This window comes from Panthera onca, chromosome C1, assembly GCF_046562875.1.
Source record: "Panthera onca isolate mPanOnc1 chromosome C1, mPanOnc1 haplotype 2, whole genome shotgun sequence".
Classification (NCBI taxonomy): Eukaryota; Metazoa; Chordata; class Mammalia; order Carnivora; family Felidae; genus Panthera; species Panthera onca.
Window position 1 is genome coordinate 4,952,196 of NC_138346.1, and position 22,101 is coordinate 4,974,296.

At 52.3% G+C, this 22,101-nt stretch overlaps 1 protein-coding gene across 15 annotated transcripts in view; it reads right to left on the reverse strand.

Annotated features, from left to right (window-relative positions):
• The window catches only part of AGAP1 (ArfGAP with GTPase domain, ankyrin repeat and PH domain 1), a 550,398-nt gene that overhangs the window by 74,924 nt on the left and 453,373 nt on the right, over window positions 1-22,101 (reverse strand). For all 15 annotated transcript variants that reach the window (XR_013557140.2, XM_078450755.2, XM_078450753.2 and 12 more), the window contains 2 exons: window positions 6,033-6,187; window positions 1,798-1,888 (listed from right to left, as the gene is read on the reverse strand). Coding sequence is in view for 14 of the 15 variants with exons in the window: in XM_078450755.2 (XP_078306881.1) it covers window positions 1,798-1,888; window positions 6,033-6,187 (246 nt within the window). In the remaining variant the exon portion in view is untranslated. The remainder of the gene's footprint in view (window positions 1-1,797; window positions 1,889-6,032; window positions 6,188-22,101) is intronic.

Here is a 22,101-nt window from a genome sequence, read left to right on the forward strand (position 1 = left end):
AACAGCTTTCAGATTTTGTGCTTTTAGAATTCTAACTCTAAAGACTTTTTGATAACAACACACAGGTCAAATAACTACTCTCTTGGAACTTCATCTCCCGACACGTTTTGAAAGCAAAATCCAAAAATTCAAACAAAAGATGCTTCAAGGAAGTGCTTCAAGACCCTCTCTCACGTGGGGGCTGTGGACGCTGGCCTCAGGACCTTTCCTGTCCCTGCCTTGCAACACAGTGGCTGCTCAGGGCAGATGTGTCCCCTGTTTTTTTTCTCTAATTTTTTAAATCTATTTATTTTTGAGAGAGAGAGAAAGCGGGGGAGTAACAGAGAGAGAAGGAGACACAGGATCCAAAGCGGGCTCCGAGCCGTCAGCACAGAGCCCGACGCGGGGCTCGAACCCACGATCAGTGAGATGATGACCTGAGCCGAAGCCGGACGCTCAACCGACTGAGCTCCCCAGGCGCCCCAAGCACGTCCCCTTTCCTTTGTGACAGCCCCGAGGTCGCGTCTGCTTGTTCTGTTCACGGGACCACCCCCACGGCAGCCTCCGCCTCCCTCCGTGGCTCGATTCCAAGCCGCACGGCTCAGAACACATCTCACCTCTGCTCTCACACCGGGAAGGAGTTCCCAGTGTCTATGGATGAAGAAGAAAGGCTCCTACGTTCTCCACTCAGCACCCTCACCCCCCTCAGCTCCAACCGGCTTCCAACCCAGCAGCAGACACGCTGGTCGTAAACGTGTGAGCGCCACTCCGCTGCCTGTCCCGCTGCTCCCCGGACACGACGACTCCTGTGGCCACCTGCTCGCGTCCCACCGGCGCCCCGCGCTCCCTGCAAACCCCGGCTTCTTCACAGAGGCGGCTGGAGGTGCTGGGCGTCCGGAAACAGCCCTTCTCCGCGGTGGCGGGTTCTGTGGTCTCTGGGTCCCGCCTCGCCCACCGGGCTCGGGCTCGGGGACGGCCAGGACCGCATCACACGCCTGCGATTCCCAGGTGATACCACGGCCGGTGCCAAGGCCTCTCACCTTGTCTCACCTGTATTTCCCTCTCATCAAAACACACCTTCATGACACAAAACATGGCTGGAAAAAGTTCTACCGAATGTACCCAGTGCTGTGCTGAGGGCTGGGGGTACAGAGAATTAGAAGTCGGTCTTTAACCTCAAGGATACAGATAACAAAATGACTTTCTCAGAGGGAAAAGCATATTCCGTACTGGACAGCAGGAAGCACGAAGTAAAACTGGGCTACTCCAAGGCACCAAGAAGTAATTATGAAGTCTGGGAGTTCAATCAGATGCTTTAGTGTATACTGAATTTAACATTGCAAAAAAAAAAAAAAAAAAAAAAAAAAGAGAACTGTTTTGATGCCAAAATGATTTTGAAATTACAAAACAAAAAACCAAACTCCAGAAATCTCTGGGCGGGAATTAACAACGGACTGTATTTTTATGGAAAAGCAAACAAGCACATGATCATTGATTAAGCAAAAGGTTAATTCCTGGGTTTGGCACAGAAACCCGGGCGCGCGGCCAACCCGTGGCGTGGGGTGACTGCCGTTCCTCGGAATGCCGAGGCCTGAGGCCTAAGCGAGACCTGGGGTGCCATCAGTGGGGCTTCCGGGCGAAGGATATGGTAAAGTAAAATCCAAGCGAGAATGTGTCAATTCCTTAAAAGCCCTTACGTGACACAATAACCCTCACACGGGAAAACGACAGAAGCGGGGTTGCTGTGACGGGGGCTTTGCCGGACCATCCCGCCGCCCTCTGCCGGCCCCCCAGCCCCCCGCCCCGGCCCACACTTACTCTGGGTCTCGCAGTCCACACAGTGGGAGTTCCCTCGGATGTTTCGTATCGACTGCAAGGCCATGGCCTCACTCTGGCTCGTCAGTCGGGACTGTGCATGGAGGAAGACACACAAACGCAAGAGGTAAGAACCCGGGACACGTTTCCACGTCTGCTGGAGACGTCGGGGAAAAACCAAACCGTCTGTCAGCAGATACAGGATGAGGGCCACTTCGAGCCGTCCCTTCCTCTCCCGAGGTCTCTGGGCAAAAAGCGTAACTGATGGAGAAGGCTTCCTGCACCGGGTCAAGACCTAGCAGATGAGAGGACTCCACCGGAAAGGAGGACGGAGGGAAGTTCTGGGTCATTCGAGAGTCGGCACAGACCAGCTGCCGCTGGTTAACACGCCCTGCCGGGTGCCTGCTTCCACAAAGGTGAGAGAATGAGAAGCCGCTTTACAAGCTGTGGATCGGGGCTCAGTCAGCGCTGTGAGACACAGCCCGTGGCTCCTCGCGGGGAAGCCACGTCCAAACCACGCTTTGTCCCTTGGAGACTCCCTTTCCATATGGAGACTATCTCGGCTGCCACAGCAACTAGGTCACCAATGCGGGTGGGGGCAGGGAGCGGCGTTTGTTTTTAAACAGATACGTAACTGTCTTCCCTCAACACGTTAAAAAAAATACAGAAGGGAGAAAGGAACAATATAAAATTTGTAAGTGTTGATGTGATCGTCCATACTTCGGTTTTATTAACATTCTGATATCTATTCTTCTAGCACGATCTGTACACACACACGTACTTATTGAAAAAGCCGGCATATATTGCTTTAGAACCTGCCCTTTAAGTTTATTTTTTTTTAATGTTTATTTTTGAGAGACTGAGAGAGACAGAGTGTGGGCAGGGGAGGGGCAGAGAGAGAGAGAGGGAGACTGCTGAATCCGAAGCAGGCTCCAGGCTCCGAGCTGTCAACACAGAGCCCGACGCGGGGCTCAAACTCACAAACCGCGAGATCGTGACCTGAGCCGAAGTCGGACGCTCGACCCACTGAGCCAACCACGTACCCCTAGATCTGCCTTTTAGCCTAATGACTGTCATTTCTCAATGCCACCATGCTGTCCTCCAATGTCATCATCTGAAGTTGTTGTTCCACTTACAAGAACTTCTTTATGAAGCTTTCTTTGATGGACATTTTAGTGGCTTCCAATTTTTCTCCAGGGTAAACAGTGCTGTAAAGAACTTGCTTATTGGGGCGCCTGGGTGGCGCAGTCGGTTAAGCGTCCGACTTCAGCCAGGTCACGATCTCACGGTCCGTGAGTTCGAGCCCCGCGTCGGGCTCTGGGCTGATGGCTCAGAGCCTGGAGCCTGTTTCCGATTCTGTGTCTCCCTCTCTCTCTGTCCCTCCCCCGTTCATGCTCTGTCTCTCTCTGTCCCAAAAATAAATAAACGTTGAAAAAAAAAATTAAAAAAAAAAAAAAAAAAAAAAAAAAGAACTTGCTTATTGCTAAAACTTTGCCTGCTTTTGTCATTACTTACTAGTGACAAATTTTTGGAAGCAGAGGTGCTCGGAGAAACAATATGTACTGTCTTTTTAAGCTAATTTTTGTTTGTTTTTTTAAGTAAATTCTACACTCAATGCGGGTCTTGAACTCAGGACTCAGATTAAGAGTTGCATGCTTGGGGCACCTGGGTGGCTCAGTTAGATAAGCGTCTGACTTCGGCTCAGGTCATGATCTCATGTTTCATGGGTTCGAGCCCCACGTCAGGCTCTGTGCTAACAGCTTGGAGCCTGGATCCTGCTTCCGATTCTGTGTATCCCTCTCTCTCTCTCTCTCTCTCTCTGCCCCTCTCCCACTCATACTCTGTCTCTGTCTCTCTCAAAAATAAATAAACATTAAAAAAAATTTAAAAAAGAGTTGCATGCTTTATGGACTAAGTCAGCCAGGCACCCCAGGATACGTACTGTTTTTATTTTTTTAAATATGAAATTTATTGTCAAATTGGTTTCCATACAATACCCAGAGCTCATCCCAATAGGTGCCCTCCTCAATGCCCGTCACCTAACCCCCCCCCACATCAACCCTCAGTTTATTTTCAGTTTTTAAGAGTCTCTTATGGTTTGGCTCCCTCCCTCTCTTTTTTTTTTTTTCCTTCCCCTCCTTTTTTCTCCCTTCCCCTCCCCCATGGTGTTACGTACTGTTTTTAAAGGCTTATGGTGTATAAGTTTAATTTGGGATAAACCCAAACAAATTTCAGAGGACACTTAAAATAAGCTTGATTTTCATGTCAGAATGCATAAGCTGAACCAACTCATGTCACCTGTTTGATGGGAAACGACTGAGTGCTCACTACCTAGCAACATAAATTATTAATTTATTCACTTCTACTATGTAATTAACACAATGCACTAGGATTTTAATCCCTTTGGTTAGACACCCAAGTATTCAAAGTGTATTTAACAATTTGCGTTGGCATCTGGACTATGTGTACATGTGCCTACCTGCGTCTGTCTACCTGTCCGACTTCCGCAGTGTGTGTGTGTGTGTGTGTGTGTGTGTGTGTGTGTGTGTATGCCTATGCCTGCCACCAACTCTGAGTTACCCACAGGCAGCTACAATTTCTCAAGAGTTCATTCTCAACTAGATCTGCATTTTCCCTCCAGCTATTGGGAGGGAAATTGGACAGGATTTCCATGCTGGGCACTCTGACATTCAAATATCCAAGGTGAACAGGTGCGACCTCGTCCCCCCTGGTGCTCCATGGGTTCCCCCCCCCCCCCCGCCCCCCGGGAGACCGCTGCCCGGGTGCACACGGCTAGAAGAAAGGGACAGCATTTTAGGCTGGTGTCTGCGTCAGGCCCAGAAGTGACGCCGTCTCTTCTCCCAAAGAGCTGGTAAGGGTCTGGCAAGTGTGTGAAATGGAAAAAAAGGCAACGGGAGATTCGCTTCTTCCTGAATCTGGACGACGTGGGCTGGATTCAGAGCCTAACCTGAAATACTGTGATTGTGTACAAAGCCTGGGGATGCGTCTGTCTGTGTAGCCACGTGCCCTCTGCGCTCCGGTTTTGGAACTAGACTCCCATGCTTTGTGTGGGACGTGTGTCACCAACCCCCACCCTCGAGGAGATCCGGAAGCTTCCCCGCATTCGCCTCAGGAGTCCCCATCTGTGGATGTGACTCAGTAAAGCCAAGGGTCTTGGAAAGGAAAGGCGGTGATTCTCCCCACCTTGGGTAAAAAACATCTTTACAGAAGTGAAGCAAATCGCATTATAATAATAATGGCTGTGGCCTGGTTTACCCTGGTTAAAGAGGGTGATCAAGTAGGACATGCCACCTTCCTGAAAGACAGACTCCCTTCTCAATGACAAAGCTGAGCATAAATCATCGGCAGAAATTTCCTTAAATGGTTACGAGTGAAACCGCAGGTGGGTGGATACTCTGCCTCTGCCTCTCGGTTTCCGGTTGATCGTAGTTTGAACAATCGAAATGCTCTTCAAGACTCTAAAATGTCCCAGAGAAGGGTTTGAAAGCATCTAGGCCACTAAAATCAGGAATCGGAGGGAAGCCCTCATGGGAAAGATGAGTCCTCTCGGAGGAGTATCGCCGGAGGGATCTAGAAAATGCAGCTTAAATTTTGTTTGTTTGTTTTCTGGCTCAATGACTGCCAAGAATCCCGTCTGGGTTACCGAATAAAACACGTATCGGGCGTCATCAGCAGAGTCTAGGCGACAGACACGGTGTCCTCGCCAAACTCCCCGGACGCTCGCATACGCGCCTCTCCTCCTCCCGGACGCCCATCTGTAATGACGTGGGTCTTCCACCTTCACATGGGTTTGAATTTGGCGCACTTGTGAGGGAACAGGTTAAAGTTTTAAGTCTGCCCCTCTTCTCCCGAGCATGTTCTGCGTAAAACAAAATCAATGTGGCTGCGTGAGCCTAACTAAAAGATCCCATCGTGCACCACAAGGAGGTCAACGCTTTACATTTGGGATTCGCTGAGAGAGAGAAGGTTTAGAATGTGCTGCCGCACGGACGTGGCCGCGGCTGAGCGAGGATGCTAACACGCGACACATGTCGACACAAAGTGTTTTTTTTATCTTTTCAATTATTCAGCTTGTGGCTCAGGAAGGATAACTGGGTCTTGCCCATCACACACATCACATGACGCCTCCCCTCCCTGGGGCATCACTCCGGGGCCTTCACTTCCCTTTAACGATCAGCGGCTCTTGATTTCGGGGGGCGGCATGCTAAGGGTCTTACCTTATTCTTGCTGCTCTCACAGGACTGTAAGCTGGCTAGGATCTGGCTCTCGATGGCCTGGACCCACGCATCTCGCTCTTCATAAGTGGTGGCTTCAAAGTGCCACGTCTGGCCAGTGAGGGACACGATGATAAACTCAAAGTTTTCTTCTTGTTCTGAAACACAGAGTGGTGGGGATGAAGACTTTAGCTTTCATGCGACCGCGGCCCCTCTGCCGGGCCTCGGCCATAAAAGCGCCTTTGGGTTCAATCGCGCCTGCATGGGGCCAGCAGCACACGCGGCGGAGATCTGAATCCGCCGACCTCCAAACACTCAAGGTTTGGTTCCTAAAGCCAGCGTGGGTTAGCTGGGGTTCAATCGATGCTCAGGGGATGAGGAAAAATGAAAACCAGTGAGTGATGTCAGCGTCTCTGTGCTGGGCACGGAGGAAGCGACTGCGGGAAAAATAACACTGCAGCTCGCTGCACCGTCGAGGTATCTGTGGGGCGAAAATTAAGTTAATACCCGCTAATGTCGGGGTACACTCTTGATTTCTCTTAGCGTCTGCGTGGAGATCCGCGGATACCGCAGCGGCAAACGGGGATGCCTGCGGGTTTCTGCTCTTTGACGGGACAAGAGCTACTGCGGCGGAATTTCGTCCTATCGCCTCCCATCTGGAGAGCGGGCGGGACTCCGGGTGATGGGAGGCGACTTCACGGCTGCCATGGGGCGACCGTCCGCACGGAGAAGAGGGGGACCTGCCACGAAACCCTGCTGTAGCACCTGCCGCAGTGGGGTCTTTGGGACAGAGTCTCGACTCTTCCAAGGCTCACTTGCTTACCCTGAAGATGGGGGGAGAGGTCACCTACTCCATAGTGTCACCCACCAGCTAAGTGACGTGTGCCACTGAGGCTGACAGGGCCTGGGCCACGGGAGACGCTCTGTTCTCTCACCCCCTCCCCTCATTACTGCCACAGAGAAAAAAGGGACCGCGTGACCAGTTACCAGCAGCCACGAAGAAATCTTGAGCACGAGTTACAGGCACAACACCTCATTTGGTTTGTGGTTTCCAGTCACCAAGCTCGTGAAGCTGCATGACAACTGCCCGGTGAGAAGGTGGTATTCGTGATGAGAACCACCTATGGCCTGTGCGGCAGACCACGGTTTCGATGACCGCTCTGCACGCGGTCACGTCTACGGCACCAGACCCCCCATCTCGCACGCTCTCAGCTCCCCTAGCCCAGCTCCTGAGCAGCCCTCACGGCCCCTGACCTTTGCCCGGCTCCCTGCTTCCCCGGGTCAGCCCGGCCTCCTCTGGGCTTCCCTCCCAGAGCCCTCCCTCCCCGGGAGCCCCTGAGCCTCGAGATAAGGGTGCCATTCCGTTCTGGAGGGCGATCGCAGACTTCTCCAGCTACCCTTCCCTGCTTCCCTCTGTGTCAGGAGAGGAGCAGCCTCAGCCACTGAGGCGGAGAGACCCCTTCCGCCTGACCCTTCGATGCCACCAACCCCTCTCCGGGGATTCTCAATGCATGGCCTGCTCTGGGGAACCACTCCTCTAAATGACCACAACCTGCTTCGGAAACAGGGCCGTGACGCTTCTACGCAAAATCTTGACACGTTCTGGTGACTCACGGTATCGTGCTCTGAGTAAAGTCACCGTTGCTGCAGTTTTCGGATTCAGCCCGCCGGGGAGCTGGACCTCGCTCTGAACAGCACCCGAAGGTACGTCCATCGGCAAAACTTGCTGAAAGCCTTCTCCGATTAACGCGCCCGGCCTTAGGGCACGTGAATGAGGTTCGTCTGGCAAGAAGGCCCACGGCTTCCCCTAGCTTCTCAAAGGTCCGCCACAATCCTGGAGTCGTTAAAGGCTCGTGTGATGAGGGTGTGTGCCGGGGTGCGGGGCTGAGGGCAGGTCAGGACGGGCCCTGGCTGAAGCCCATCCCCCCTCCCCCCCCAAGCTGGGCTTTGCTTGGAGAAGACCCAGGAAAGCTTGGGGGAAGGAATGGTGGGGATGTCCCAGGAAGGGGAAGGGGCGGGCCATGGGAACACAACAGTGGAGCCTCAGGGGGTCCTCTGCTTGCTTGCACGGTCCTTGAGCATCATCCCACACTCCCTGAGTCTCTCTGGCTCCTGAGTTCTGGAGAGCTAGTGATAAGAGTTCAGAAAGTGAGGGGGGCCGTCAGAAATTTTACCCCAATGTATTGTGCTCCGAGTCAGAGAACAACCGACCCCCGTGTTTAGGCAGAAGTGGAACACCGCCCCTGCTGTGGGAAAGACAGGTGGGGCAGGAAGCCTCGGGGCGTCCGCAGGACCCCCGCCCCCGGTCACTCACGGCTTTGTTGGGATTTTCATTTTCAAAACCAGCTGTGACTTTCCAACAGGTTTGTCCATGACTGACCCGCGAGCACACCTTACGGTTATTGGCTGAGACCCTGTATCCGTGGATTTTTAAACGTCCAGCGTTTTGATCCACACGGTTTTATGTCCCTAACGCTATAAATTACAACGTCTTCCACACTGGATTTTGTAATACAGAGCCCCAAATTCATGCATTTTATGCAAAACTTTCCCAGGGAACTGGTAGGCAAGATAAGAAAGAACGAGCTAAGTCACCGCCGGGCCGTCAGGAACACGTGCTAATTCACGGGTGGACTGTGACAGCCGCTCATTAGATCTACTCAACAGGCTCACGCTTTTCTGAATATGTGAAATTCAAGTGCGTGACAGAAGTGCCCCCTGATCAGGATTTATTGGCTCTTTCAGTGAAAAAAAAAAAAAAAAATGACAACCATTAGCTTCCCAGTTAAATTTCTGCACAACTGGTCTGCCGTAAAGCTTTCTAGCCTGAATCACGGGCTACATCTTCTGGAACGAAGGGAGGGAACTGAGCTCGCCTTGGGGCTCAGTCGCATGGCTGCCGGCTACCACGCAGGGGGCAGGGGTTCTGGCATGCAGGGCACACGGTCCGGAGCCGGGAGGGTGGGCACACACACACTGATACAAAGCTGATGACTGAATACAAAGCAGTGAAAACAGTGATCGGGGGGGAGGGATGTGGTCTGTGACACAGGGACATCGACACTTCGTGTTTCATTCCAATGCAGTATGAGCGTTCCAATGCGTATGTTCCAATGCACTGAGCGTTTCCACTAATATGCTGGTCATACCCCATGTGAAGGCAGAACTTTCAAATTCAAGTGCTGAAGTTTGGCTTTGCCCTATTTAATTACGTGAACAAGGCTCACCTGTGCAGGTGAGCTCTCCTCTCGGGCACAAATACATTTAAGCATTCACAGGAACGTCGGAGTTCATTTCTTGCAAGTTTCCAAATGTACTGTCCCCACAGCATGTCCTCTGTGGCTCCTCAATCACCTTAACGGTCAACTCCACCACGTGCCTTCTCTGTCTACTTATACCGGATACAAGTTTCCTTTTCTAGTACCTTCTAGATCGCGAAATATTCCGGTCTGTACTTGCAGAAGAGTCTCTCCCCCTTGGGGCTGTCCACAGATGCAACAGCCAACTTTGGGTCTCTGCACCCTTGAGGAGTTCAATCCCTTGTTGTGTGTCCTCTTCTAAGGGAGCCTGGTGGAAATTTGGCATCTCAGAGGCGACCCATAGGGCCTTTCTACCCTGAGATGCTATGGTAGGGATGCAGGACAGTTCTCAACTTTTTTGAAACAGTTCTGGGCAGCTGCCAAGAATCCGTGTTGATGATTCCAAGGCTGGCTCCAGGCTCTTGGAGAACGAGCATGACAATCAACTAGCAATGTCTGCCCTGGGGGAAGGAGGGATGGGTGGGTTCAGTACCGTCCTGCCATAGCTTTTTCATACTCAGCTAGAGTTTTCTTTATTTTTTTTAAAGTTATTTGTAATGTGTATTTATTTTTGAGAGAGAGGAAAGCAAGGGAGACGCAGAGAGAGAAGGAGGACAGAGGATCTGAAGTGGGTTCTGCACTGAGAGCAGTGAGCCCGATGTGGGGCTCGAACTCGCAAACCGTGAGATCATGACCTGAGCCGAAGTTAGGGGCTCAACCAACGGAGCCACCCAGGCGCTCCGCTATCTTTTAAATCACAGCTTCTTCTTGCCTTCCCTGGCCCTTCTTCATGCGGCCAGGTGTGAATACATACCCTGGGGGTTTATTTCATGGCCTTGCCTCACCACTTCTGAGGGCTCCTTTCCTTCTAACGCTTAGACAGTCACTTCTAACTTATGCGGACAATTCTCAGATCTGTATCTCTGACCCCCAAATCCAATCACTTAGGGGTTTAAAAAAATGCCTACAGACACTCTTTAGATACTTTGGCCTCGCATCAAATTAACATGCATGGAAACACGTCTGCTGTCATCTCCGAAGGCTCCTCTTTGGTTTTCACGACTTCTGTCGATGCTTACAACGCCATTTCTAGTCATAAGCCTTCAGACTCACCCAGATCCCATCCTCTCCCTCTTCCCACTGCTCCCTAATCAGCTCAACACTGCTTACGGAGGCCGGCTCTGTACCGCTCTCCCCATCTCCTCCTTTCGGCCCTCACCTGACCACTTCACGAGTCGTGGCTCGGCCTGAACGGTCCCTCTGAGCTTATGCAACACACGCGCGCCGCACTCCTGACACCAGCAGGTGAGTGCTCCAGCATCGGCCTGGGCGTGGCTTCTACACCCCTGGGTGTGACCCCGCCCCTTCCCACCAAACCTTCCTGTCATGCGGCAGACACGTGTGCGGGGCTTTCCTAGGAAACACACGTGTTGTGGCGTCGATGGACGTGTAGGAAGGCATCACCTCTAAGCCCGTAGCCTACCCTGTCTCCCCCTCCCCAAATCACACCCAGGGATTAATAAACCAGAACTGCCAGCACTGGGTTTTAAACGCCTGCAGGTGAATGCTACCCCCACGCCTCCCCCCCCCCCCCAACAGTGATCCGGAAAGGAAGGGGATACGGGCTCAGGTCTGCAGAACCTCCTTGGCTCCTGGCACCTCCTCGGAGGGAAAGCATTCCACAAAGATCCCCCGCGTATGAACTCAGAACCCAAAACACCGAACACACGGGAGACGGGGGAGCGGATTTAGATCCGGAGGATTTCAGGTACAGAATTCAAAGTAATTATGCGTAAAATGTTTAAAGAAATGAAAATACGGGATCCTAAATTTTCAAAAAAAGGAGACCATGAAAACCGATCAGGCAGATCGTTAAAAAAAGGTAGATCTTTTGGAAATTCAAATTATAACGGTTTTAACGAAACAGGCCCACCAGGGATGGGGTGAAAGGCGCTGGTTGGGGGGGGCGGTAAGTGCAGAGAGGAGAGACCTGGAGGGACTGGCTGAAACGGTAGACAAAAGAGCAAGACCCTGTGGGTCAGAAATGACGGGTGCGGGGAAGGTGCGACACACACATCTCACTGCCGGGCAAACGGTGGGAGGCGCGCGGGGCTGTGAAACGATCGGAGCTCTAGACACGGAAATGACATCCACCCAGAAGGATCACAGCAATGAAAACCACACCAAAAGCTTAGGAAACTGTGGAAAACCAAAGACAAAAAGAGGCCCTTAAGAACACAAAGCAAGAAAGGGTGGATTGCTCTTAAAAAAAAAACCAAACTGGCAGCCATATGGATGATGGACATCTCAAGAGTGACAATCAAAGCTGCAAGACAGAGGAATAATATCCTGAGTCCCGGGAGAAAATAACGTCAGTGTAGACTTGGGACCCAGGAGAACCTTCCGTGAAGAAAAAGAATGCAATATATTTTATACAGGAAAAAAAAAAAAAACAAAAATACCCCCCAAAAACAGGGACGCCTGGGTGGCTCAGTCAGTTGAGCATCCCACTCTTGGTACTGGTGCAGGGCATGATCTCACGGTTGTGGGACCAAGCTCTGCATGGGGCTCCGCACTGATTGTGTGGAGCCTGCTTCAGAGTCTCTCTCTCCCCCTCCTCTGTCCCTTCCTGTGTGCGTGTGCGCTCTAAATAAATAAGTAAATAAATAAAACAATAAAACATTAAAAAAAAGAACTATGGAAAAAGCCTATTACCAACAGATCCTCGCTAAAGGAACTACTGAGATAAGCTTCAGAAGATTCTAGAAAGAAGGGGAGAGCTAGGGAAGGACTGGTGTATAGATGAATAGATAGATATGTCGATATGTGTAAGCAAAAACTGTGTCACAAACTATTTCTGACAATAACGTCTCCTTTAGGGAAAACGAAAGAATCAGAGATGCGCGAGTGGAGCCGACGTGTCCAAGGGCGGCACATGCTTCTGCAGGGAGGCCGAGAACGGACGTAGGATTTGGGCAAGTGAGCCTCACGTGATGGAACATGAGGGTCGACCTTGATGAGAAAAGCAGCAGAATGTGCACCTTCCGAATCAGAGGGGGGGGGAAACACTCAAATAAGAAAATAACCGTGACCGAAATCTTTTATCAAACTAGGAACGCTTTGTCCTTCTGTTGGACACAGGGCACCTATCCGCACCCCACCGCGTCATTATTCTTCACGATGAAATGTTAGAAGAGTTCATTTCACATCAGTTAAAGGGTGCCCAAGGTGGGGGCGCCTGGGGGGCTCAGTCAGCTGAGCATCTGACTTCGGCTCAGGTCATGATCTCATGGTTCGTGGGTTCGATCCCCACGTCGGGCTCTGTGCTGACAGCTCGGAGCCTGGAGCCTGTTTCGGATTCTGTGTCTCCTTCTCTCTCTCTCTCTCTCTCTGTGCCTCCCCTGCTTGCAATCTGTCTCTCTCTCTCAAAAATAAATGAACATTAAAAAAAAATTTAAAGGGTGATCGAGGCAAAGCAGCTCATCGTAACAGCCTCTGTTCGACCCTGCGGGGCAATGCGGTAAGACAAGACAGAGAAATAGAAGATCTGAAGACTGGAAAGACACAAATTCGTGGATTACAAGACTGTTTATGTAGGAAGCCTCAACTAACTGACAAATTCTGAGACATAAGAACATAGAACATGGACAAGATACAAGACCAGTTTACAGAAATGCCACCAGCAAAAAAAAAAAGAACAAGGATTAGAGAGCAATTGCATTAAAAAAAAAAAAAAATATATATATATATATATATTTTTTTTAACATTGATCCATTTTTGAGAGAGAGAGAGAGCGTGAGCTGGAGAGGGACAGAGAGGGAGGGAGACCCAGAATCCGAAGGAGGCTCCAGGCTCTGAGCTGTTAGCACATTGCCTGCTGCAGGGCCTGAACCCAGGCTGGTGGCATTTCTGTACCCTAAAACAGAGATCATATTTGCATATATCTTTTTATAAATACATTTCTCTCCATCTGGGAGGTTGGGAAGGAGAGATACAGAGAACAGCGGGTAACTCCCCAAAAGCAACAATATAAAGGATCGCCTGGAACCTGCACTCATTACACAGGTGGCGAGGAGCGGACCCCGTCCCGAGCTTTGAGGTGACGGGTCAGAGTGTGCAAGCGGCCGGGGCGGGTTTCACGCCTCGCCTCCTGGCAGCTGAGGCCCTGGCGGGGCCTGCTGATGATAATGAAGCACCGATAAGCCTCAACGGAGCAAAGAGCAAATAAACGGATGCAGGACATCCCGGGAGCCAGGCCTGGTGGACATGCGCTCTTGAGGAAAGGCCGACGAACAGCCGGAAGAACCCTGGAGAGCACGAGGAACTTTCACGACCCAGTTCAGACCCAACTGTACCCACACTCAAAACCCCGATGCGTCTGAGACAGCGTGCTTTTTACATGGGAGGGCCTGTCCGCCTCGAAAGGCACCCGCTTATAGAAATAACGAAGCCACGAATGGGGACGGCAGGTGGGGCCACAGTGAGCGTCGTGACTGATCACTGTGACGGTCTGTGTGTGTGCTGTTTTTAAGGCGTATGGGAGCACGCACAGAGGCCCCCTCCGTCACGGGGCAGGTGTGGACGTCAGGACTCATCCCCGAGGCTATTCTGCAGCGACTGTTTCCGTTTTAAGCTGAACCCCGGGCCTAGAGTTGGCAGAAGACAGACGCTCGGGTCTTGCCCCTGTGGGCTCCAGCAAGGCTCCCGAGGGCTAAGCTGGCGGTGCCTCTGATGCTGGGCCCGGCCTCTGCCAGGTGGGCCGCCCGGAGGAGAGGGGTCCAGCTCACTGTGGACAAGGAGGATGGAACCCCACGCTGTCTCAGGCAAGAGGCACCCCCAGCAGGGGAGCCACTCAGCCTTCTTGTAGATTCTGGGCCCTGGCGGGGAGAGGTCTTTATCAGAAGCTGGGTAGCTGGGATGCCTCGCTTTCTGAATAAGGGATTGAAACCTGGGCACTCGGTCTACTACTTGTGGTCCACACCCGCCACCCGCCGCAGGCGCCCAGCTTACGCTTACGGCATCCCGCGTTTCCCCAGATATTACTGTCTTTACGTGTTTCTTTCTTTTTTTTTTTTTTTGGAGGGAGAGCAATATGTTAACACTCACAGATATAGTTAGAATTTCAGAACTGAATTATACCTGTTGTATGGCTTTTCTCTGCCTCCCAAGATTAAAAAAAAAAAGAACAAGGATTAGAGAGCAATTGCATTTAAAAAAAAATATATATATACGTTTTAACATTGATTCATTTTTGAGAGAGAGTAGAGACAGAGAGAGAGAGAAAGCGCGAGCTGGGGAGGGACAGAGAGAGGGAGACACGGAATCCGAAGGAGGCTCCAGGCTCCGAGCTGTCAGCACAGAGCCCGATGAGGGGCTCAAACCCACAAACTGTGAGATCATGACCTCAGCCGAAGTCGGATGCTTAACCAACTGAGCCACCCAGGTGCCCCTTAATAACCAACATATAAAGGAAAGGAACTCTCATGAGGTGTCCGGTGGGAGACAGAAGGGGCTCCCTACTTCCCACTGCCTTTTTCTGCTACCGATGTCAGAAAGTCAAGGTGGTGTGTCTTTTACTTTTTTCTAATTTATTGAGGGAGAGAGAGAGCGCATGAGTCGGGGGGAGGGGGAGAGAATCTCAAGCAGGCTCTATGCTCAGCGCAGAGCCCCAAGGGGGGCTCGATCCCACAAACTAGGAGATCAGGACCTGAGCTGAAATTAAGAGTTGGAAGCTCAACTGGGCGAGCTCCCCAGGCACCCCAAGGTAGTGGGTCTTTGGAAAGGAGTTTCCCAGAACTCTCTACCCAGCTTGTCACTAGTGACGACTCTGAACCTGGTCCTGTCTAGAAAAGGTCGAGGGACAGGATGACCGGCTAGCAGAAGCCATCTCATCTGCCCTGCTGTGGTCACAGCTCCCGTGACATGAGGTCCTGATGTGACAGTCATGAGCCGGGGACTGTCCAGCTGACATCTTTGGTGATCAGTCAGCACCGGGAGGAGGGACAGTCCCATCTATGCCAGGACGATCCGAGCACAGGGTGCTCTTGGCTGCTCTTCTCTGATCTAGTAGGGGTCACGTGTGCCACGTTTCCTTCTCCAAGTTTCCGTAGCTGGGTTGGGGCCACAGAGCACCTTCCTCTCTAACCTGGGACTTGGTAAGACGCGCCCTGCGGGTACAGGAGCCTTTGCGCCTCCACGCCAAGGAAAACCTCTGGGACTGAAGCCCCTGCCCGCGAAAGGTGAGAAGGCCGCTGTCCAGCAGTGAGGAGAATGAAAGTGCCCAATATGCTCCCGGTTCCGGGGTGCAGGGGCCCCCGGAGCCAGCTGGAGTTGGCGTGAGCCTGCCTGCTTCCTTTCTTGGTTGAAGCTCCTTTAAATTGGATTTCTGTCGCTTCCAAAGCCAGTCCTGACCAGTCCAGGGGAGAAAAGGCCTTGCTCTGGTGGAGGGCACCGACCTGCCCACCGGCCATCCTGTTAGGTCAATGCCTGGTCAATCTCTGGACTTGGTCCTCGCTCACGGCAAGCGACTATTTGCACCGATGAAGTAAACAGCCGATTTCCGGGCCCCCACATTCTCCCTTCTTCTGTAGGGACAAACACTAATACGTTCCTCCTCACGTTCAGAAGAGAATTTCTACCAGATGATACTGGCTTATTCAGGTCGCCGCGGGCCAGAAGGATTCCGTCACATCGTGAAGTGACGACGGTGACATTTTAGTTTTATGCATACCAAGAATAACCGGCAGTGTGAGGCCAGTCAGGGAGACAGACTGGACATTAGTCTCCCCTGCCACCCTCATTTAAAATGTGCAGAGTGGGCACTTGGGCCGTCGGAAGGTACCGTTGCCGTTTTTCCATTCGAGTGGTTTCATTTCGCTAATACAAACCGCCTGTTTGTGACGACTATGGCGACTCACACTTAATTCATCCTGTAAAAATAGAACTCAGGTTGCAAGGAGTCTTGAGGGCACGGACATTACGAGCGTGTTTTCTTGGTCTCAGATGCACAACGTCATCGGCAGAATCCAATCCCCGGGCCCTCGACAAGGACAAATCAGAGCACCACCCACACCCCGAAGCCCTTGATGAAGAACTGTGTTGTCTCACGGCATGACATTCCGGGGCTGAGCTGTTGAATAAAGTTTTGTGATTGGGCTCGCAGGGATTTGAACAGTTTTCCGTGTTTAACAGTTAGCTGCGGAAAGGTCCACTATAATAGTATTTTAGCGCCATGAACCTGTCGAAATCAACCTGCCCAATTATTCCAAACGACATTAATAACACCGGATATTACACTAATTGCGTCCAGTTTCTATGCAGACGAGGCCCCGTGGGGCTAATTTTGCCTCCTTAGGGGCAAGCAAGTCAGCCATCAGACCGATTTCACAAGGAATCCCTCCTCGTTACACAAGTCTGGGCTGTCAAACTTTTTTTTTTTTTAAAGGTTAATGGGCCAATCAGTCATCAATTATTTTTGCGGAGCCTGAGCAGACAAAGGGTTAAAAGGACTCAAAGCAGCTTCAACTGTTGTACATTTGGAAGCTGTTTGCAACAGGAGATGGCTGACGGGGGTGCATTTTGGGCGAGCGGGTCAGAGGGGAGGGGAGTCGGATGGATGCGCGCCTCTGTCCTCAGCGGTGGTTCCAAGAAACACAGCAGTCGCGCTGTTTTAAACGCAGGGGCCAAGGCGATCCGGACCCTTGTACCCAACGGATGCACAACGGCTCAAATGTCTCTGAGATGCAGGGGTGAGGCGAGTGACGATATCGAGCAGATTTGTTCCTCTTCCGAATTTAGAAGGGCTCAGGTGTCTGCAGCTGTCTCCACCGGCCAGGCGGGAAATCGGAGTCCATTTTCTGGGGAGCCCCTACAAAGCTGGACCCCAGACCCCTGATGCTCGGTGGTATCCGGGAGGCCAAGCATCCTTCCTGACATAGTTAACAACGGACAGGATGAGAGTGTGTTATCTAAGCCGTGCGGTGAGGAGACGTCCAGCAGAGAGGAGAGACACGTCCGCTTTCCAGAGGCGGCTGATACAAGGCCGGGGTCCACAAAGCCCAGGGGCTTCCGGGTGGTCACCATTTAAGTGATCTGATGATAAAGTAGCCAAGACTTGTAGGGAGACGGCGGTCTTCTCCACTTCAGGCTTCCGTTGTTGGAGAATTAGGACTTTTGTTTTAGGGTATGCCGCAGCACCCCGATTCATGTGTTCATAGCGACTTTAACGTCTGGCCGAGTCATTTTTCCTCATTATCAAGCGAGTATAGCCAGGGGTCTCCCCCAGTTTCTGCCCGAAACTCCACGCTGTCTTTTCTTCAAGTCCTACCGATTTTGGGGCCCTCTCTGGGAACACGCTTCCCTCTACCGCCCTTCCCGCTCTGCTCCCCTCGGACTGGGAGGTGCCAGCTGCCCGCCCCCTGCCCCCCAACTCTTATCTCAGCGTCCCCCACTCTGATCTCAGCATCAACTGGGAGGGAGGCATTAGGCTGGACTAGGATGACGAAGGTGTGTTGTCCCTCCCTTCCTTTTGCCAGAAGAGACATCCACAACTTCCCAAAGCCCCGGCACAGCCTCAGAATCCTTCCCAACGCAATTCCCCGTGCCGCCATTATCAATTCGTTGATGTTGGAAACAGAGAGGGGACGCATTTGCCATTCGGCCCCCTCTCCGGGCCTACCACGATCTCCGCGCTACGAGATCATTCAAGGTTATGTGGTACACAGCCCCAGGCTTTTATGCTAATCTTTGAGCCATACATGTGGTAAAATACTACAACGTTTCTGCTTCCAAAGCATATATTAAATAGGCATGTGGTTTAGATATTTTACTCGATTATGAAAACCACACGTTTAAGGTTTCAGTCCAAACCCACCAGGATATAAAAAGTCAGTTTATATTTATTTTCAATATTTCTCCCATTTTCGTAGGACACGATAAATGTGGAAGAAAGCCTAAAGACTATGGTCCAGGATCGTGAAGAATTGAGACCCATGGCAACAGAATAATACATAAGAAAACACTCCCTCCTCCCGCTTGAGGAGTTAATTTTAAGCAGAAAGGGGAACGAAAAAAAACCAACCCGTGATTTCTGGTCATTATGATGAACACATGAGATTCATGGTTCTCAGGTAAATATTTCTGCAAGCTCTGAATTTGGTAAATATCTTTGTTTAGCCCAGAGTCCCACAGAGGTTTTGTACAGTGGCTTAAATTAGGACAAGAACGGAATTAATTCTGTGAATAAGTGAGCCCCCGGAGGGAGGTCACAAAGTTAGGGATGTTTACCGCTGTTGTCACAGGAAGATTCTCGTGAAACACAAAGGAGGTTTCTGTTTTCCAAACACATTAGAGAGAGCTGGGAGGGCAGTCTGAGAGCCAGGCACCACGGAACTCTATTCTATTAGCTTTGGCTTCCAGAACCGTGGGACACGAGGCATTTCTGAAATTAAGGAGGGTATCTAAAACAGAGCTCCTGAAAAAAATAAACGGTCCGATCCAAAACCGACAACACTTCGGGGGGGGTGGGGAAGGTTGTGTTAACATATTTCTGGTGCTTGCTCACGGTCCAGGCACTATAGGAAAGCTAAAGGTCCAAGCTCTTGGTTTAGAAAGAGAAGGAAAACCCAGAGGTACCTGCTGTAATTTATCTGGTCCCTAAGCAGTGCTCTGCAGTTACCATTTGCTACTCATTCCAACTTACATCCATCACTTTCCAGGGTCCCCGATCTCCTGGTGGAAGGACTGCGTGGGCTCTTCCGTGCTGGGCGGCTCGTGCACTGCCCGTGTGGGGTGCCCCCCTCCCAGCCCCCCAGCTACTGCTCACCACGGGGATGGCCAACAGTATCGTCATTCTTTTAGAAGTCGAGGGCTGGAAAGAACAAGCAACCTTGCTTCTCTCCCCCAAAAGTCAATTCTGGAGTTATTTCCCACGAAAGGGTTTCCCCAATCTTAATTTATCTGGATGAGTTCTTAACCTGGGCCACTCACCATTGGCCAGTGCCTGCTTTGGCCGATTCCGCCTTCCACTAATACATTCAACAGGCCTAAAAAAATGGTCCTCTGGATCCTCTCCCCGGGCTGTATTCTTGGAGTTATTTTCCTATGAAGTAAGTCTTTATAACAATTTAACGGCGAGCCCTGTGGTCACCCTGAGCAGGGGCCCGAGCTCTGTGGCGAGAGCTTTGTGGGCGTCTGTCTTCCTCGATTACCCCTCGAGGCAGGCTTTGTGTCTTCATTTTGGAGAAAGCAAGCCAGGCGGGGGCAGGACAGCCGGGATCGGCCAGGCACGACTGTTCCCAACGCCAAATGTCTGCGTCTGATGGTTCCTTTGACGAGGACAGTGGTGGAACTGGGAAGGGGTAGCTTTAAAAGTCTGGAAAAAAGAGGCTCTTACATTTTCAGGGCAACACCTCTTGCTGAACCTCTGCTCCTCGCCACGTGAACGTTTTCTCAAGCTCCGAGTTTTCTGTGAATGAGAGAATCTGAGGTACTCTGGACACAAGACAAGGACTGGCAGGGGCGCGCGTGGACCCTGGATGTGTTAACGTGCCGACTCCTCGCCACGCCTGCGTAGGGGCCATCGTCCCCCCAGGGTGCAGATGGGGGGGACCGAGGAACAGTGGGGACTCCAGAACTGGACGCAGACCTTCTGGCTCAAGGGTCTGGGCTCACAAGCACTGCCCACGCTGCTGCTCACAAACACGAGGTGTGCAAAATTTCTGACCAAGGATCAAAGTGTGACTGGAAGTACCTGGCTGGGTCCAGACACCACAGGAGAAAACCCGTCACACCGGCTAAGGAGGGGCAGCGCCGTTTCCCTCGCTGCGGTGAGGTGACGGTGAGGTGACAGTGACGGCTGTCCACAGAGCATCGCGGCCCCAGCAGGGCGTCTGCACCTCTCCGCTCAAGCCTATGTGTGCTCCGTGCTCGTGGCTGAGCCCACGTCCAGAGTTTGGGCTGCGGCTTCAACCCCAGTGCCCAGCCCAGTCTCCACCTGCCGAGGTGCTTTCCAGGGGCACGGGACCGCCCTTCCCCACGCCTCAGTTTCTCCTTCTGCAAAATGTGGAGGAGATGGCCTCCCTCGGGGGTGGCTGGGAGTCACGGGGCGGGGTGCCAGGAAGCTGTTCAGAGCTGCGTTCAGTTGTGGCTCCTGTTGAATCCCGTGGACGGTGAAGCTGCTCCTGAACCCCTCCACTGCACGGAGCTTTGCTCTCCACGGACCCCCAGGGCGCCCAGGGCCTCCTCTGGAACTTCTTTTCCCTCCCTCCGTGCCAGGGTCTTCGCCCAACCTCCTGACCTGACGGTAAGCCCTTCCGTTGTCCCCCTGCCCGGGAGCCACCCAGGCAGGGACCTGAGACCCCAGCAAGCCTGTCACGCCCTCAGGGGTGAGGCGTAAACATATGCCTGTCATCTATTTGCCTCAAACTGAATGGGGCGGAAGCCTCGGCACTGGGACCGGGGACGCTGGGTGGTGAGGTCTGCTCATGTGAGTGGGGACTGTCCCCGCCATCCGGTGCAGGAGGGGCCCGGACACAGGTCCAACGCGATCAGCTGTGCTGGTCTCCGAAAAGCTTGGGCTTCTCCACGTGGGGACTGTTTGCGATCACAGTGCCTGGGACCCCTGGGTCCCCCCATTTGGCCCACTGAGGCGCGGGGAGGCAGTCCAAACAGGGCTCACAGGCCTGTCTCTGGGGCAAGTTCCAGATCCACGGAAATGCACCCAAGACAAGGCTGGATTGGGACTTCAGGCTAAAACTGAACCTGGCTGGGACTTGGGTGAGAGCATCATCTGTGGCCTGAGGTGGCTTTCTCAGCTCACAAAATGCACGTGGGCCTCGCACCCCAAGAAATACCCCTTGCTCCCCAACGCATCTCGCCTTTGCCCATTAATGCTTCATCACGTGTCCCGGAACAGTCTCTCTGTTCGTCCCACAGGGATGACAATCGCACCTGTCTCCAGGTGTGCAGGGAAGCTGATGCCTGAAGGCAGCGCCTGGGTTCCGTGTGGCCCCTGCTCTGGGGGACCCGCTGCCCACAATGCAACAGGCCTTCCTTCCACGTCTCCCAGACGCAGCGTCCACCTTCTGCCCAGTTCTCTCTGTTCTTCCTCGGAAAGACGCGGACCACGGAGGCGAACGCTCCCACGTCTGCCCTCAGCTGCCTGGCGTGGAGGTGTTTTCCCTCTGGGCTCGGAGGCAGCGACGAACCGGGGAATCCAATCACCGACACACCTTCCACCCCCATTTCACCAACCTCTGAGATGGCAAAACTCAAGCTCATTCTCGTTGAAAGAACTTAAATCTCACCAACCCTGGCAAAGAGTTGAGTTTTTGTAAAGTAACAGAGATGTAAAACGTAGTCCAACATCAAAGATCAAGTTTCCATCTCGGTTTCGGAGATAACGAACCCAAACGGACAGAAAAGAGGAGGAGAGAGCACACTTTTGTCTGTTGTCTAACCTTGTCTGGGTGTTTCCCTCACTAGCTCTGGGTGGTCCTTGTTGGTCCACTCCTGACGCCGGTGCACCGCCCCTCCACGAGGATCCAGGTCCCGGAGCTGAGCTATGCGGATGCACACTCTGCCTCCGGGATTCCAACGTCCCGTCTCCGCTGTGGTACCTACCGGCAGGGTGGCACGTACGGGAGCTGAAATCATGCAGCCCAGAGGTCGGAAAAGAGTGGACGCAGGAGGAAAAGGGCTTTGGAGAGAGGTCACGGGGTCCAAGCCCGGTCCTGCCCATCTCTCACCAGCCTGAAGCTCCAGGCAGCCTGAG